The 17,212-nt window shown below is 35.0% G+C and overlaps 1 protein-coding gene across 8 annotated transcripts in view; it reads left to right on the top strand.

The window, feature by feature from the left end:
* The window catches only part of LOC136026871 (rho guanine nucleotide exchange factor 10-like), a 254,534-nt gene that overhangs the window by 180,222 nt on the left and 57,100 nt on the right, over nt 1-17,212 (top strand). For 7 of the 8 annotated variants that reach the window (XM_065703651.1, XM_065703652.1, XM_065703653.1 and 4 more), the window contains one exon: nt 14,867-15,099. In XM_065703651.1, the coding sequence (XP_065559723.1) occupies nt 14,867-15,099 (233 nt within the window). Of the gene's footprint in view, nt 1-5,189; nt 5,347-14,866; nt 15,100-17,212 lie in introns of those variants that run through there. The other variant, XM_065703659.1, reaches the window with a different exon arrangement.

Genomic DNA, 17,212 nt, shown 5'->3' with positions numbered 1-17,212 from the left:
AAATTCCCTTTCATTGTGTTGCGGAGCAACACTACTGCTTTCATAGTTTTTTTGTTTGTTTTTTTCCACCGTGATCAGCGACCTGTAGCTCCGAAGTGGTAAGAGTTAAAAATTTGAGATTTTTCAGAGGGAAGGGAAACGTGAAACAGAGTAAAAAATAAAATTTCTAACAGTTTTCCATAAAAAAAAAAATAAAACCGTTTTTTTCTTAGAAACTCTGCGTTCGATGTTTGGCGTCAAGTTAAGACGACCCTAGCTTCGGAAATAAACTTGTTAGAAATACAGTTATGCTGAACTCATGTAGAACTTTCATTTGTCTCTTCGAAAACCGGAGCACAAAATTCCGTAGCTCTTACAGATTTCGAAAAGTCCATCTCGTTCCGATTTTTTTTGGAATTTTCTCAAATTTTCGATTTTGATGTTTCTTATATTTTTATCGAGTAGTGCTATGAAAAGTATGCAAGAAGAAGTGAAGTGTTCTATATACCAAGTTGCTTCGTTCTCTAAGAAATAATTTCCGAAGTTTCGACGTTCTAGAGGTAACTTCTGTTCTGGACCAGCTAGAATTTTTTTTCCAACGCGGTTCGACAGGTCTCGATCTCCTAACAACTGGAGCTTACAATAGTTTCTCCGAAATAAAATTCCTTCTTTGGGTTTTTCTATTTGGAAGTTTTGTCATGCCCTCGGGGCAATTTAAATTTTTTGGTGAATTTGGTTTGTTTTATATTTTCCTAGTTTAGACCATCAAAAGTTAAGCAGAAAACTATAAGATGTTATTTCCGTATCTCTTTCAGATTTCCCGGAAATAGCAACTGTGTCCCGTAGGGCACAGTTGCACGTGTTGCTCCGCAACTGTGCCCTAAGGAACAGGGCACAGTTGCTGCAACACTTCCCGTTGCACAGGCAACGGAGGTCTAGTTCTCCTTGTACTTTGGCATTTTTTTATCCTGTTTTGACGATACCTCCGCTGAAAAAAATTCCCTGCGATTCTTAGGTATGTCTAACCGCGGAATATTTTATAGCTATCACGCACACAATTTTTCTACAGTTAACTACAATTTTTAAAATTTGGAGGATGGGGTCGAGTTTCAAAATTTTTGTGCACTTACAGATTGAGGACTTGATAGCAGTAAGTCAAGTTAAGACTAATTTATTTTTCATCAAGGAGGAGAGTTGATAGCTAAAATTGTATTCTGGAAAGGCTTGCTATTGCACTCATTTCTTAGAGTTGGGGGGTCCAAATAAGCAGTAGCTCACTATTTAGCCATAGAAGCTGAGAAACAACTTCTATACAAAGACAGCTTCTAATACAAAGGCTAAGACCATTTGGCAAATCCATCTAGAACATTTCGCTCTGATGTTTGCATTCCGTATATATTACAAAAATATATTGATTTTTTAACACTGCTTTATCACCATAGGTCGATACGTCTCAGCATAGCTAAATATGAAAAAAAAATCAGCTAAAAAACATCTAAAATTTCTAATTTTAGTCATGTTATTTTGGGTAAATACTTTTCGTAAAAGGTTAGAATATAAAGTCTAAGTAAGAACTCTCAATCCAATGAAACTCGATTCATGCAAAACCAGTTAAGACAAATTTCGGCCTGACATATTTCAATTGCCGCAAAATTTGATTCAGACCAATTCAGTTACTTGACAGCTCTTTACGGAAACACCGGTGATGGCCCCTTGTAACAGGTCCTTGGTGGGATTGCCCGAAAGACGGGGGGGGGACTTTAGCTGGCTGAAGCTTTAAAGGAAGATTTTTGAAATGGAGGTTTGGTGATTGTATCGATAATGAGACCAATGATGGCGATATAATGCACAAGAACGACATATGTTTTTGTCGTCGATTATATCCTGTCATCTCCTGTCAGCTGTGTCTTGCTATCCCCACCACGGTTGCCACCATAGTCAGTTCCTAAAGTACTACAAATGCTTAGATTTGCGTGCTTAACAGCGATTTTTGGTGCCACAATAAAAAAATCGGCTATAATAGTGCTAAATCCGTTTAAAAATAGCACTTTCGTGCTACAAGTGGTAACCAACATGTTGGTAGCATGTAGCATTTGGTAGCATGTTGATAGCATTTTATATAATAAAATAGTGCTAAAATAGCAAATCTTGCTACAGGTAGCAACCCTGACTTCTGGTATAAATATTGTGGCTCAACGTAATCAGCGTCTTTACGACGTTGATATCATCAGCTTCATTATCATGATGGGACCTAGAAAATGCCTCATTCAAGAGATTGTCCGCCAGATATTTTCGGGGGGGGGGGAGGGTAAATAATAATGAAAATCATTCTCGTGAATAAGAAGCGAGGAAAACGCTGAGAAAATTGAGAATTTTGGGGGGCTGGGTTTGGGTCTAGAGTCCCTCCACTTGCATATGTGTATGCCTCTTAAACATTTTAAAAGAAAAGTAACTTATCTCTTTTGAAGTACCAATACAATTTATTGGCGAGAGACGAAACAGGGTGGGCAAAGGTTTGAAGAAGTTGCCACAAAAACCTTTTTTCCAAATTATGTAGCAAAGTGCGTTCCTCGTACATTTCTTACTTCTCAAGAGGCTGTGGGCTAAAGCTCCCTTGGAAGTCCTCGTGCTGTTGACGCCCATGGGTTGTGGCACAAGGTGCATAGAGTTGTAAACCTTTATTTGGACCTCTATTGATGTTGGATGGGTCCTTTCTATCTCCTCCTCTCCACAACTAAACATACAAATATAATTCTTCATTTTACGCCGAAAAATTTTGACCATGAGAGGAGGAGTTTTCGCCTTTCGGCAGAAAGGGCCTCAAAGATTATAAACAAATGGAGTGTAAACGATATTACCCCTGTTTTAGATTCGTCTCCCAAGTGCCTCTTAACAGAATCCGGCTAATTTGGGCCTACAAACATCCTCTTAAGGTTTAGGGCCCCTCTCTGCTATGAATCAACCCATTTAAATGAAGCTTCTGTATTGCTGTTGATAAGAATCGCTCATCTTATATGCAGTGCATTTATGAGAGAGCACTAAGGGCGCCACCGTTTTGAAGCATGCCCTTAGAAACTGAGAGGTTACATACGCAACTTTTCGGTATGACATAACCTCTTTTCTCTCTCTCTCTCTCTTTTTTTTTTTTTTCGAAGTGAAGTTCATTCACATTAATGTATAGACAATTAAATTCATATTAAATATATTCGTTAAAGGTCGTTGAAAAAAATAAAAAAGGCTGATTTAATGCTTTTAGGTACCCAGGGGAACAAAGATACTAGTATTAGAAAACCTGTTAAAAAATATTAATTATCAATAAAGATCTTAATTATTGAAATAAGCTTTTTGGATTTACTCCCTTTCTGTGGTTAAAAGTTCCCATATAGTTAAATATTGTTGTATTAATACATAAAGTCACAGTTTATAACTGTACGAATTCTAAGCAATTTTAAAATCAAATTAAAACTGAGTCTTACCATTTTTGTCTGAGAGCTCAGACGCATACGTTGTTTGGAGGGATAGAGGTTTAGTCCCTCTGAAATCTAAATTTGTGACGCCCCAGCCCTCATAATTTCGTGTATTTTTTGCACGATTGACCTTTTTTGCTTTTCAGCCCCCCCCCCCAAATAAATTCATTTATACGTGTCTGATCAGGTCAATGTTCAGGATTTTGTCTCGATGAGGGAGAGAGATAAAGTATGTAACCTTTTTTTGTTTTCATTGTACTCTTTTCATTTTTTTATTTATATTATTATTGCCCGCTCCGTTTGAAAAGGTTCGTTTTATTGTCTGAATATTCACATTTTGTGTGGGCTGGGAGATTTGAACTCACATTTTGTGGGAGGTTGAAATGGTTAGGAGCTACGTTATAATACCAAATATCAATTTAAATTAGTTGTTTTCTTTTTGAAAGTATTCAAGAATGCATTAAATGTTTCATATCTATTCCTTAAAAGTCTATATCCAAATTTGGCTGTGTTTCGCAAGGTTTTTCTCCTTCAGAGTTCACTCAATTTGGAAGTTTCTTATCAAAATATGCAGATAGAAAGCAGCTATCTTAGAAAGACATAGCTATTCACTCTTACTTCCCACACATATAACATATTGCAAAATCTGTTTCACAATTCTGCCAGAAATAGAAACAACAGATATTGGAAAAATGCCAAGTCTTCTTATGGAACTGAAAATGACACTGGTCCTTACTTTCAGTAAAAAAAAAACTGGCTTTTTTTTTATTTCTGACTGTTTTTTACATCATGCCAAGTAATCCTCCTCGGTGGAAAATTTTTCCCTGAAAATTTTCTTAGGATGGAAAATTCTCCCCGTGGAAAATCCTTAACCCAAAGAAAATTCCCCCTACTCCCCCAAAAAATAAATGTGTCTGTATATATCCCAATGACAAACATAATGTGTTAACTATGGGAAGACTGCATAACTTACAGGCATTTTCCCAGGGGCTGTGGGGTAGCGGTCATGTCATTCCCCAGAGGCAGAGTTATTGGACCTTTCAACAATGTTGAGCCAATTGGCTATCTCAAAATTTTAATCTTATGTCTTTAGGAAAAAAAGAATGTGGGAGGGGGCCAGTTGCCCTCCAGTCTTTTCGGTCACGCAAAAAGGGCAGCAAAAAAAGCTTTGAATTCTCGATTGAATAAGCCATCTCTCGATCTTCTAGGACTGTTGGTTCGATACGATCACCCTTGGAAAAAAAACGCATATGAAAACTTTTTTTTGGCAAAAAGTATAAAAGTCCTCGTATTTGTTATTTCGAATCTGATGGTGGGATGAGATCACTTGACTTCTTGTGGGTGTTTCCCCCTTCTTTCAGAAATCATACAAATATTTTCAGGCTCATGGCTTTTGATGGGTAACATTAAATTTAATAAATTGTATATATTTGGAATCAGCATAAAAAGCAATTGTTTTGACGCATTAATTGTTATCAAACTTCTTTTTTTAGAGTTATAGTTACTATTGGGACGAATCCATCCTTACTTACAGTTCATTACCGTAAACTGTTTGATATACTATCTATCAAAATTGCTATTTTCGGAATTTCGATTTCTGTTGATAAGATTAACTCTTTACTCGCAGTTCATTGCCACAAACCTGCTTAGTATATTATGTCAATACCCTTTAAACAGTCAACTGGTTCTTAACATGAAATCAGTTTTGTCAAAATTAACTCTTGTGACCTCAAAGACTAATAATGAAGAAGAAAAAAATATCGATCATGAAAATGATTAATATCATTTCGCAAGACTCTTGAGTTCTTATAAATTTGTAATGCAGAAATAATTAATGCAAAAAACTCTTATTGTTGTTATTACAGAATGAATAGGCGAAAGGATAACAACCGAATAAGCAGTAAGTACCCTCAAAGCCTTTTCAGGGGTTCGTTTTCAGTCGTTGGTTTCGATCTTGGGGGTATAGACGGTTTTGAGTCCTGGGTGAAAGGATAGTTAGGTGCCTAATCGGTGGTATCTGGACCAAATTAAATTTAAAAAAAGAAGCTTTGCAACTGAAAGTAAAGAGCAACATTAAAACTTAAAACGAACAAAAATTATTACGTATATGAGGGGGTTCGCCCCCTCGCGAACTAAATAGCTCTTTTGAAAATACTGTAAATACTTTAACGTAAAGGGTGAAGTATTGAGGAGAGGACGAACCCCCTAATATACGCAATAATTTCTGTTCGTTTTAAGTTTGAATATTGCTCATTACTTTCTGTTGAAAAAACTTGTGTTTTTATTTAATTTCTCTTTTTTTAAATAATGCTGGAAAATCAAGTGACCCCTCCCCTCAGCCAAAAAAAATCCCCCTCAAAACGTCTTTACACTTCCCAATAACCATTAATATATGTAAACACTGGTCAAAGTTTGTAACTTGCAGCCCCTCCCACAGGGACTGTGGGGGAGTAAGTCGCCCCCACAGACATAATTATTAGGTTACTCGACTATGCTGAATAAAATAGCTATCTCAGAATTTTGATCCGGTGACTTTTGGAAAAAACAGCATGGGAGGGGGGCCTGTGAGCCCTCTCGTGACATTCTAGGACCACTGGGTCGATACGATCACCCCTGGAAAAACCGGAAAATCATATTTCATAGCCACAAAGACAAAACTCAACTTAGTTTGCTATGCATAGTGATTTGAACATGGATTTTGAAATAAAGATTTGGGATTTGCCAAAGACCGAAAAAGAGGCAATTATATTTTTCCAGGATTAGGGGTTGTTGCCTACAACAAAACAGTGCGTCAATGGACACATCATGACTTTATACTCTTACGAGAAGGAATATTTAGGTTAGGTTAGGTTTACCTATTTAAAATGTACCTACATCCTAGTTTATTTCATAAAAGAACCTAAATTAACTTATTGAGTGTGTTCTGAATAATACAAAAAAACCAAAATTAGTTTCTTGTGGAAATTACTGTAATGTGTCTTCTGAAAGTTTCAAGCCTCATCCTAACGGTGTTGAGGGAAAGGGTTGGAGGTCATAATTTACTAGATAGCGATTCTGCTACTAAATATAGTGTTTATATGAATGAAGAAAAACAAAATCTAAGATAAAATAAATACTTTTGGTTACCCACAAAGAGCCCTTTAAATCTCAGTGGGCGCGACTCATTGGATCGCCTACTGCCTGTCAGAAGTGCGTGATTAACCCCGCCTCCTGTCCCCCAAGCTTGTCACAGTTTGTATATCCATGCCTCTATCTTTATACTTTTGTTACCGTGTTTTTGCCCCTTTTTGCACAATTTTACCAGATTAGTATTTTGTCCTGTCTTACACCTTGTTTATTTTTTTGTTCTTTTTGGTTTCTGTTCAATTTTAGTGTTTATATATTTTATTTCTTTAAAACCTGTGTTTATTTTACAATTATTTACTCCTCTCCTATTTTTTTGCTTCATTTTCTCCTATATCTTCACTTAGGCTTTTGTTTGGTTTTGACCCTTTTAGTTTTCTTACTTTATTGTTGTGTTTTCTGTGTTTTTATTTTTGGGAATTTCCTTACTACTAGGCTATTTCATTTTACTTTTTTGTTCCTTGGTTTATAAAGTTCTTTGATTCTTTCTTTTTAACGCAAACGTAAATTCGGTAAGTTTTGTCAAAAATGATCTTTTGCGCGATAAATCTTATATTTTCCTATCATATCTGATCCTTTCTAGAAAAAAACTCCAATTTAACACTTTACCCCCTCCCCCCTCAGAAAAACGATGGCAGGCTCATCCCTTCCTCCAAAAAAATTATGCGGGTACTCCTTGTACCAGTAACCCAAACGGGTCCATTGGGCTTGGTGTATTTCCGTCAAAATATTACGGGGTTTAATGTTATGGAGGTGGGATAAAAATCTGAATCTCTGTGACTCAAAGAGGGAGGAGGCTTTCCATGTCTAAGGATGCAACTAATTTTTTTATTTTCGGGTAAAATGGCGGAATATCTCGAGACGTAGTGGTTGCAACCAAATCGTTATCTGTCACTTTTTCTAATTCATATATTTTGAGGCTTCAGTATTCAATGAAACTTATATTCTGTTTTGGTAGAAATCTATTCAATGATTAAAAGAAAAGGAAGAAAATTGGGACTATATTTCATTTTTTTCCCATGTCCCATCTTTTCTTAAAATCTCTGTTTGAAAATTTCTCAAAAGTTTATTTTTGGAAATCGTCTATTCTGCTTTACTGCTGAACTTCAAAGAAAACCTAAATTGAATATAATTTTAATTGAAGTGCTCTGAATGATTATGGTGCATCTCAATTTCCCGGAAGTTTCTCTTCCTTCACAAATTCTAATATAAAATATGAAAAGTAACGATTTTTTTTTCATTTAAAATAGTTTTTTTAATCTTTGATTCATCCGAATTTTTCAAGTAAAAAGAGTTGATGGAAAAGAGAATTAAAAACCAAAGTCATTGACTTCATCCTCTCAATCTTTTTAAAACGAATCACATTTACTGCAAAGAAAAAAAAAAAAAAAAAAAACAATAGGCCTTGATTTAGACTCACAGTGCATGGTAATAACATGCACTTTATGGATTGACGAGTTATTTATTATATATTATATATATTATATTATATATTATATTATATATATATATTATATATTATATATTATATGACGAGTTATGCTTATGGATTGACGAGTATTATTTATGGATTGACGAGTTCTGCAAAATCTCTACGTGTTGCCTTTTCCTTATTCATCTTTAAAACGAAATAGTTGCTACGTTAACCACAGTCGCTTAAAGCTTTTTTCTTTCTTTTTTTTTTGCTGAGTTTCCTTTGCTACATGGATAAAATAGCTATTAAAGAAACTTAATTTTCTTTTTTAGATTGTTTTTTCCAATAAAATTTTGAATTTTCCCGTACGGTTCTGAAGCAACTCCAAACTATACATTTGTCTTCTTTTTGAAAGTTATGGCACTGAATGTCAATGATCAATTTTCTCTCTCCTCGAATTCTGCTGTGGAACCAGAGGAAACGCTATAGCGTTGCCTGTAATAGTAAAGGCAATAAGACTTCAGTGTTTTAATAGTATTTTTTCTCCAGAGGCACTTGCTATGGAAGGGGTGGGCGAATAAAACCTTTTTTCTTTTATTACACTTCGGAACCCATAGAAAAAAAATGCACCCCTCTTCGCCAAAAACGCTGAAATGTTGTTTGCTTGTGACCTTAATATAAGCCATAGGGATTAACATAAAGAAAGAAAACGATGAAAAATGGGGTTTTTAAAGGCCAAAAGAAAATACTTAAGAAAACACAGACAGCGAATATTTCGAGAGAACAACCGCCTGTTCATAATACAACCGCTTTGTTCGTTAGTATCCGTCGATGTCAGTTCATATTTGTTTGGATTTTATGCAAATCGCGGATTTTGGTGAATTACTCACTTTATTGATTGTTAGGTATTTGATTTAATTCTTTTAATTTTTGGTCTTTTATTGAATTTTATTTAATTTTTTGGCACTTTTTTCATTGATTTTGTGGTGCTTTCCGTGCTTGTTTTTGGTTTTTGTTCCTTGATCATATTGTTTTGCTCGTGCTGAAGAAGAGTGGTGGTTGTTCTCTCGAAATATTCGCTTTCTGTGTTTTCTTCAGTATTTTCATTTGGCCTTTAAAAATCCCATTTTGATCGTTTTCTTTCTTTATGCTACGGCAGGCAAATGTGATTTAAGAAATCATACACGAGGATTGAAGTTATATAGGAGACCATTCTTTCAAACACTTCGTGGTAACGAACTGTAAGTAAGGCGCGACCCGGCTCAATAGTAACCGAAACTCTAAAAATGGAATTTGATACGAATAGATGCATCAAAAGAATTTGGGTTTTATGCTGGTTTCAAATATATGAGGCTCAGTAAGCTTAATCCTACTATCAAAGGTTACGAGCCTGAGAAAATTTGCCTGATTTTTGAAAAAGGGGAAACACCCCCTAAGAGCCATAGAATCTTAATGAAAATCTCACCAGCAGGCTCAGCGTATCAGATAACCCATTTGTAGAAGTTTTAAGCCCCTATCTGAAAAAAATGTGAAAATTTGTATTTTCTGCCAGAAGAAAGATCATGGAGGCGTGTTTATTTTTTTTTTTTTCCAGGGGTGATCGTATCGAACTAGTGGTCCTAGAATATCGTGATAGGGCCCATACAAACGGAAATTAAAAGTACTAGTGACCTTTTATAAGTGACCGAAAGAATTGGAGGGCAACTAGGCCCCTTCCCACGCCCCTTTTTTCTAAAATCGTCCGATCAAAATTTTGAGATAGCCACGTTTTTTTTCGGCCTAGTTAAAAAGGCCGAGTAACTGTGCCTTTGGGGTAGCATGACCCTCACACGGCCCCTGGGGAAAGGTCTTTATGTTACAAAATTTCCCTATTATTTACGTATAGTATTCGTTATTGGAAAGTATGCATATATTATTCGGGGGGGGGGGGGATTTACTGCTGTTGAGATTTTCCTCGGAGATAATCTTCCATGGAGAGGGAAATTTCCAAGGGTTGAAATTTTCTGGGGAAATTCTACACTGGAGAAATTTGTCAGAATTCCTATACAAAATTCTTCTTATGTCTTGCTTTGTTTTTTCCGTCTCAATTTTACGCGTGGAGATGTTAAGAGTAATTGTCCTGAGTAAATTTTCACAAGGATGCTCAAGGTTGAATTCTATCCCGATCCCTTAAGAATGACTCCTGAAACGCTATGCTCGTTTAGTTACAACAATAAGAAGCCTTTTTTAAGTACTAAAAAGATTTAGCGTAAAGAGCAAGAGTAAAGCTTAGCGTAATTTCTGTTCGTCTTAAGTTTAATGTTGCATCTTACTTTTAGTTGAAAAAACTTGTTTTCTTATTTAATTCTATGTACTTGCACGCTGCACATGTATCTATTGACGCTTTCATTAGGCTTTCCTTTTTTATGATAATTTCGGGATATTCAAACGAACCGCACGGAAATTAAATCTACGAACCGCACGGAAATTAAATCTATCTGTACAAAAAACATGTGGAATCATTCATTGATCGTAATAAAAATAAGTGGATTTTCCACTGTTGATTTGTTCTAAGCAAGAATATATTGTTACGTTATTAAAAATAAAAAGGTTGATTTATAGCTTGAATAGGAAAAAATAAAGAATAAATATATTACTGGATTATGCATCAAGCCTTTCTTTTTGTACTTTTTGGAAAACAGAATTATGAAAAAGCTATTTGGTGAAACTAGAAATTGCAGGCTATTTGTGGTGTTACACGAAAGCTTAGGTCCGAGATTTCATTTGAGGGGGATTTGCTCTGGGGTTAGTCAACACAGTCCTGGAGCAAAGGGGAATCTCATTATCAACACAAAGGAAATTTATTTAAGCGTCATTACGTTTGGGAAGAACATGCATCCGGGTATGGGATCCCTGAAGTCTTTTAACTACGCCTATGTAAAGCCTTGCTGCTTTTCAAGGAAGAACTAGTTTTGTAAGTAAGGTCTCCTCAAAAAAGTATATCTTTTTCACATGTAATTTGATTTGCCCTGGGTTTTTTCGAAATAATCCCCCTTTCAAGAGATGGACCTCTCTCGACCACCTAATACATCTAGCAGTATCATGCGTAGAAACTTCCAACTTGTGTGGCTTGTGATTCCTAGTACACACAATTTCTTTTTGATTGGTTATCCCCTTGACTTTTGCTTATAGGTTTGTTAAGGCAGAAGTATTGCAACACTGCTGGTATTACAGTTGTGACCGTTTTGATATAACACGAAATTCAGATATAGGGAGGGGCCTATGAATTTTTGGAAAAAAATTGTTTATCCTGTAAAGTATTTACTCACACACATTGTAACATATATATATATATATATATATATATATATATATATATATATATATATATATATATATATATATATATATATATATATATATATATATATACTGCTACTACTACTACTAATAACTCACCTGAGGCCAACACGGCTACGCATGCTCCTCCTCCAACCCAATCTGTTCAAAGCCTCCCTCTTTACACCCTCCAAAGAAGTTCCTATTTCCTTTAAATCTTTATTCAAGACACCCTCCCACCCCTGATGAGGACGACCTGCTTTCCGTTTGGCCCTAGAAGGTTGGCCAAAAAGGACAATCTTCGGCAATCTGTCATTCTTCATCCGCAGAACGTGGCCTAGCCATCTCAACCTTTCGGTAAAACTTTACTTTCGTCACAAGCTGTCTAAACTGGAAACTATGTTGCGAAGCAGGATAGTTTCCATACTGTAGTACTGAGAAATGTTAATTCTAGAAGCGCATCCATTTCTAGTTGACCCTCCTCCTCCATGGGGCAAGCTAAAAATGCGTAAAGTGGGCAGGGTTTTGAAGCCGAGGTAAAAGTTGGGGTTGTACAATATGAATGAAATTATATTTTAAATACATCACTGGTAATTTCTGTATAGTAGGAATTCGAAAGATAATTAAAAAACTCACGCTTCTATTAATGCTAATATCCAAGATGGTTCACTTTCACTTTCAAGTTTAAATTAGACAGCTGTTTCTGAACAATTGTAATAGTAGCTGTTGTGACATTGGCCTGTGACGAACTTTGAACCGGCGAATCAGAGTGATTAGTTGCATATTACGAAAGATACGCATTGCAGCGTCCGATTTTGTCTACAGGTAACGTTACCTATAGAGCGAAGTGTATTAGTCCATGAGCCCCGTCAGCAGCGGGGCGAGGTCTAATTGGTTAAGCCTTGTTTGTTATCGTCATGATCTTTCATCGTTGCAGCCCTATTTTTCGCAGAAATTACGTTTAGTCAAGGGCAAGCTTCTGTGGTGTTAAAAGTTCGAAGGGAGAATATTTTAGTTTTTGGTGAGTTTTTTTTTATTATTATTTTTTTTTAATTACTGCATATAGCTATATTCTGATGATTGCATATTGTTTTTATATCATTATTTATTCATATTGCCCAACACCAACATTTCCCTCGGCTTCAAAACCCTGCCCACTTTACGCATTTTTAGTTTCGTTGAAGGGGGATTTTAGAAAGCTGAAAAATGGACGCGCTTCTGTCATAATGACAAAGAAACATTATGTGATCATGAGAATCTAGCTATATGGAGTAATACGCATTTTCGAAACCTTGTGACGAAAGTGAACCTTTCTTTCATTAAATAAAAAAAAACGAGTTTTTTTAACTGAAAGTAAGGAGCGACATTAAAACTTAAAACGCACAGAAATTACTTCGTATATGAAAGAGGCTGCTTCCTCATCAACACCCCGCTCTTTACGCTAAAGTTTGACTCTTTCTCTCAATTCTTCTTTTGAAAACAGTAAAAAACTTTAGCGTAAAGAGCGGGGCGTTGATGAGGAAGCAGCCTCTTTCATATACGAAGTAATTTCTGTGCGTTTTAAGTTTTAATGTCGCTCCTTACTTTCAGTTAAAAAAACTCGTTTTTTTTATTTAATTTCTGAACGTTTTTGAATCAATGCATGTTTTGATTTTGGCTCTCCGCAGAGGAATAATCAAAACGAAATTTGCATATTTTTTTTTGGGGGGGGGGGGCTAAATGGCTTTCTCATAATTTTGATCGAATGATTTTGAGAAAAAAAGAGCGGGGGCGAAGCCTAGTTGCCCTCCGATTTTTTGGTTAATTAAAAAGGCAACTAGAACTTTTAATTTTTTACGAATCTTTTTATTGGTAAAAGATTTACGTAACTTATAAATTAGCTTACGTAAAGAACTTTTGTATTCTCATGTTTTTATTACATATATGAGGGGATTCGCCCCATCGTCAGTACCTCGCTCTTTACACTAAAGCTTAAATTTTATCCCAATTCATTAAGAATGACCCCTGAATCACAAAAGCCGTAGAATAAATAGTTGAAATTACTAAAAATACTTTAGCGTAAAGAGCTAGGTATCATAAGGAGGTGAGCCCCTTATATGGGTAATAATTTCTGTTTGTTTTAAGTTTTATTGCTGTTCCTTACTTCCAGCTGAAAAAGCTTTTTCACATTTATTTTTTAATTTTTTTTTAAATAATGCTAGTAAATCCTGCTCTCCCTTCATGGAAGTTTTCTTTTCCCATGACAAATTCTCGATGGAAAGTTCCCCCAGCATATCCCCCTCTTCTCAACCCCTCCCCCAACCAAAAAAATCCTCCTGAAAACGCCTGTATACTTCCCAATAACCATTACTATATGTAAGCACAGGTCAAAGTTTGTAACTTGTTGCCCCTCACACGGGGACCGTGGGGGAGTAAGTCGTCCCCAAAGACATAGTTATAAGGTTTTTCGACTACGCTGAATAAAATGGCTATCTCAGAATTTTGATCCGTTGACTTTGGGAAAATAATTAGCGTGGGAGGGGGCCTAGGTGCCCTCCAATTTTTTTGGTCACTTAAAAAGGGCACTAGAACTTTTCATTTCCGTTAGAATGAGCCCTCTTGCAACATTCTAGGACAACTAGGTCGATACGATCACCCCTGGGAAAAAAACAAAACAAAAAAACAAATAAACACGCATCCGTGATCTGCCTTCTGGCAAAAAATGCAAAATTCCACATTTTTGTAGATAGGAGCTCGAAACTTCTACAGTAGGGTTCTCTGATACGCTGAATCTGATGGTGTGATTTTCGTTAAGATTCTATGACTTTTAGGGGGTGTTTCCCCCTATTTTCTAAAATAATGCAAATTTTCCCAGGCACGTAACTTTTGATGGGTAAGACTAAACTTGATGAAACTTATATATTTAAAACCAGCATTAAAATGCGATTCTTTTGATATAGCTATTGGTATCAAAATTCCATTTTTTAGAGTTTTGGTTACTATTGAGCCGGGTCGCTCCTTACTACAGTTCGTTACCACGAACTGTTTGATTATAGCCACACATTTTTTAACCACATTTCTCGTACAGCCTACTGTTTGAAATACGGTCAGTCAGCCGGGTACCAAGAACATTCTTGTATATATATATATATATATATATATATATATATATATATATATATATATATATATATATATATATATATATATATATATATATATATATATATATATATATATATATATATATATATATATATATATATATATATATATATATATATATATATATATATATATATATATATATATATATATATATATATATATTATTCATTAACAACTTATTTTTGGAAAAGCTGCTTGCCACGATTGGAGTAATATCGCTAGTGTGACGGTTGTTATATGAATTATTTCTTAATCCTTCATCTAATGAAAAAGATGAGCTCCCCATTCCAGGTTGCCATGGGCAGTTTTTCAGTGGAATATTAAAAAAAAAGGCTTCTACCATCGTTGAGTCACGTGTATTGCGGTGGTGCTGTGGTAACTTCTTTGATATAAAATAATATCGACACTTTATTTTCAGTGTCATCAGAAAAAGAAGGAACACCCGTCCCTTCGAGGATGCCAAGTCTGACAGAAGAAAGTGACGAACTGAATTATGGTGGCAATGCTACTTTTCAGAGGAGATACCAGCCACCCACTTTGCCACCTGCCCCTCCCGGTTTAACACCAGAGCAGTTCAAACGGAGGCAGATTGTGGCAACTATTGTTCACAGTGAAAACTCTTATGTTTCAACGCTCCAGAGAATAGTTAATGTAAGCTCTTTTCATATAGTGTTTGAAACCAAATTGTTAAAAATGTGAACACAGCCATTTGAACTAATTGTAATGAGTACAAACGATGTTTTTTTTTTAATTTCTATAATAATAATAGTAATAATAATAATTTCTGTGATAATAATTATTTTTAGTCCATCGTCTTTTCCTCACGATTTGTGGCTTCTTAATTGTTATATATTTCATATGGCGGGAGCAAGTATTAAAAATGAACTTAACCAGGCTTATTTCTACAAACGGACTCTCTTATTGCTACCCTACAAACGAAAAAAGAGCTAAAGAGGGCCTATTGTTACAAATAAAAGGGGCTAATTGTCTGAAGTGGGGCTAATATTGGGCTGTATTTATAAAAACAACAACAGCAACAAGATATTGGCGTCATTTTTCCAAGATGGGACTACAAGGAGCTTGTATTTTTTTTTTCTTCCTTTCTTTTTAAGAGGGCACCGACTGTCTAATCTAAGCAATAGCCTATAGTGACATAGTTATAAATTCAATTCTTAATGCATAATATAAATAAATCCTTCATAAATTCCATAATAAATTCTTAGTTAATAGCCTTGCGCAATAGATATCACGATTGTACTTGAAATGGCCTTAGTTCATTCACCATCATATCCCCGAGGAATCTCGGGTTTTTTGTATAGTTTCTTGTATTTTTTTATATTATACATCTGTATTTGGAATTTTTTGAACCTATGTTTCCCCTTTAAAAATATAATCCTTACCAGATCTGATATTTATTCTGAGTAGCATGCTCGTATTTGTTTCGCTTATGAACAGACTCTATTTATGTGCCAACTTCTACTTATATACCAAATATAACTTATGTTGTATATATAGTAATATAGATATATAATTAATTTCATAAAAGTCTCTATTCTTTCTTTCGTTAAATCTGGGTGTAGTTCAATGAGTGGACTTTCTCTAGTAAATTTAAATCTCTAATGTTTTTTAAATATGTATGTGTTCCTACTACTTTCAATAATATCCGTTTTCAGTTTTTTTATATTGCTTATAACTTTGAAATATTCAATTATTGTTATTATTATGTGATCTCCTTTTTTTCTTTGAATAATTGGTCTAAGATTGGCACCAATATTCTCAGGTTAAATTGGAAAACTCCATTTCTTTAGGCTAGATCATTTTTATTTATGAATATGATCTTTCTTTGATTGGTTGCACTTTTTTCAATGTTGCATTAATGTACTTAGGCTAGACTTGAAGGTCAATTTGAGGTTAGTGACTCTATCGTTATTGGCAATCTTTTTCCTTAAAAAAAATTATGTGAAAGAGGTAATAAACATACCTGGGTGGAATTTAAGGAACACGAAGTCAGTTATTATTTCATTGATCATAAATCAATATGGTCGTTGGCATTAATGCTCGAAATTTTAGGGGGAGGGAGGTGGGCAAATGTATTTTTCAGTATACAGAGAGGAGGATTTTTTCGTTGTTTATTTTTTTTTCAATTAAAATAACCCTAAAAAAGTATTTTTATTATTTCAATGATCATGAATGATTATGGTCGTTGGAAATTTATGGGGAAGGAGGTGGGCAAATGTATTTTTCAGTATAAAGGGAGGGGGTTTTGTCGTTGTTTATTTTTTTTTCAAAGAAAATAGCCCCAAAAAGGTATTTTTTCAAAATGTAGGGGGTCAGAAGAATCTAGGGGTCAATGATGGGGCACGTGTCACTCCCCCAATCGTCACCACAGATTATGGGGAGCAATATGCACGATCGTGCATTTTCTTCCTTTGAAGTACCAAGGACACTTAAAATGAAATCTGATAGTTCGAACTTACTAAGTGGAAACTTACACAACCACATATATCTTAAAAATTAAAGTAAAAAAAGGAAATCGACTAGCCATTAATGGAACAATAAATGCTTCATCGATAGTTTTTCTAACGCTACCTAATATTGCTTTATATTCTTAATATGTTAGAAATGATGTAACGCTCATTAAAATTAGTTTTTTCTTGTGTAAAATCATTGAACGAAAGACTGTTCCCGTTGAGAGCTTAAAAAAATCAATTTTTGCTTAGGCTTACTAGGAAAAACCCCTGAAGAATAGTGACTTATTTGTATT

The sequence above is a fragment of the Artemia franciscana genome, chromosome 5 (genome assembly GCF_032884065.1).
Source record: "Artemia franciscana chromosome 5, ASM3288406v1, whole genome shotgun sequence".
Classification (NCBI taxonomy): domain Eukaryota; kingdom Metazoa; phylum Arthropoda; class Branchiopoda; order Anostraca; family Artemiidae; genus Artemia; species Artemia franciscana.
The sequence above is the reverse complement of the archived record's forward strand: the minus strand, read 5'-3'. Positions and strand labels throughout refer to the sequence as shown.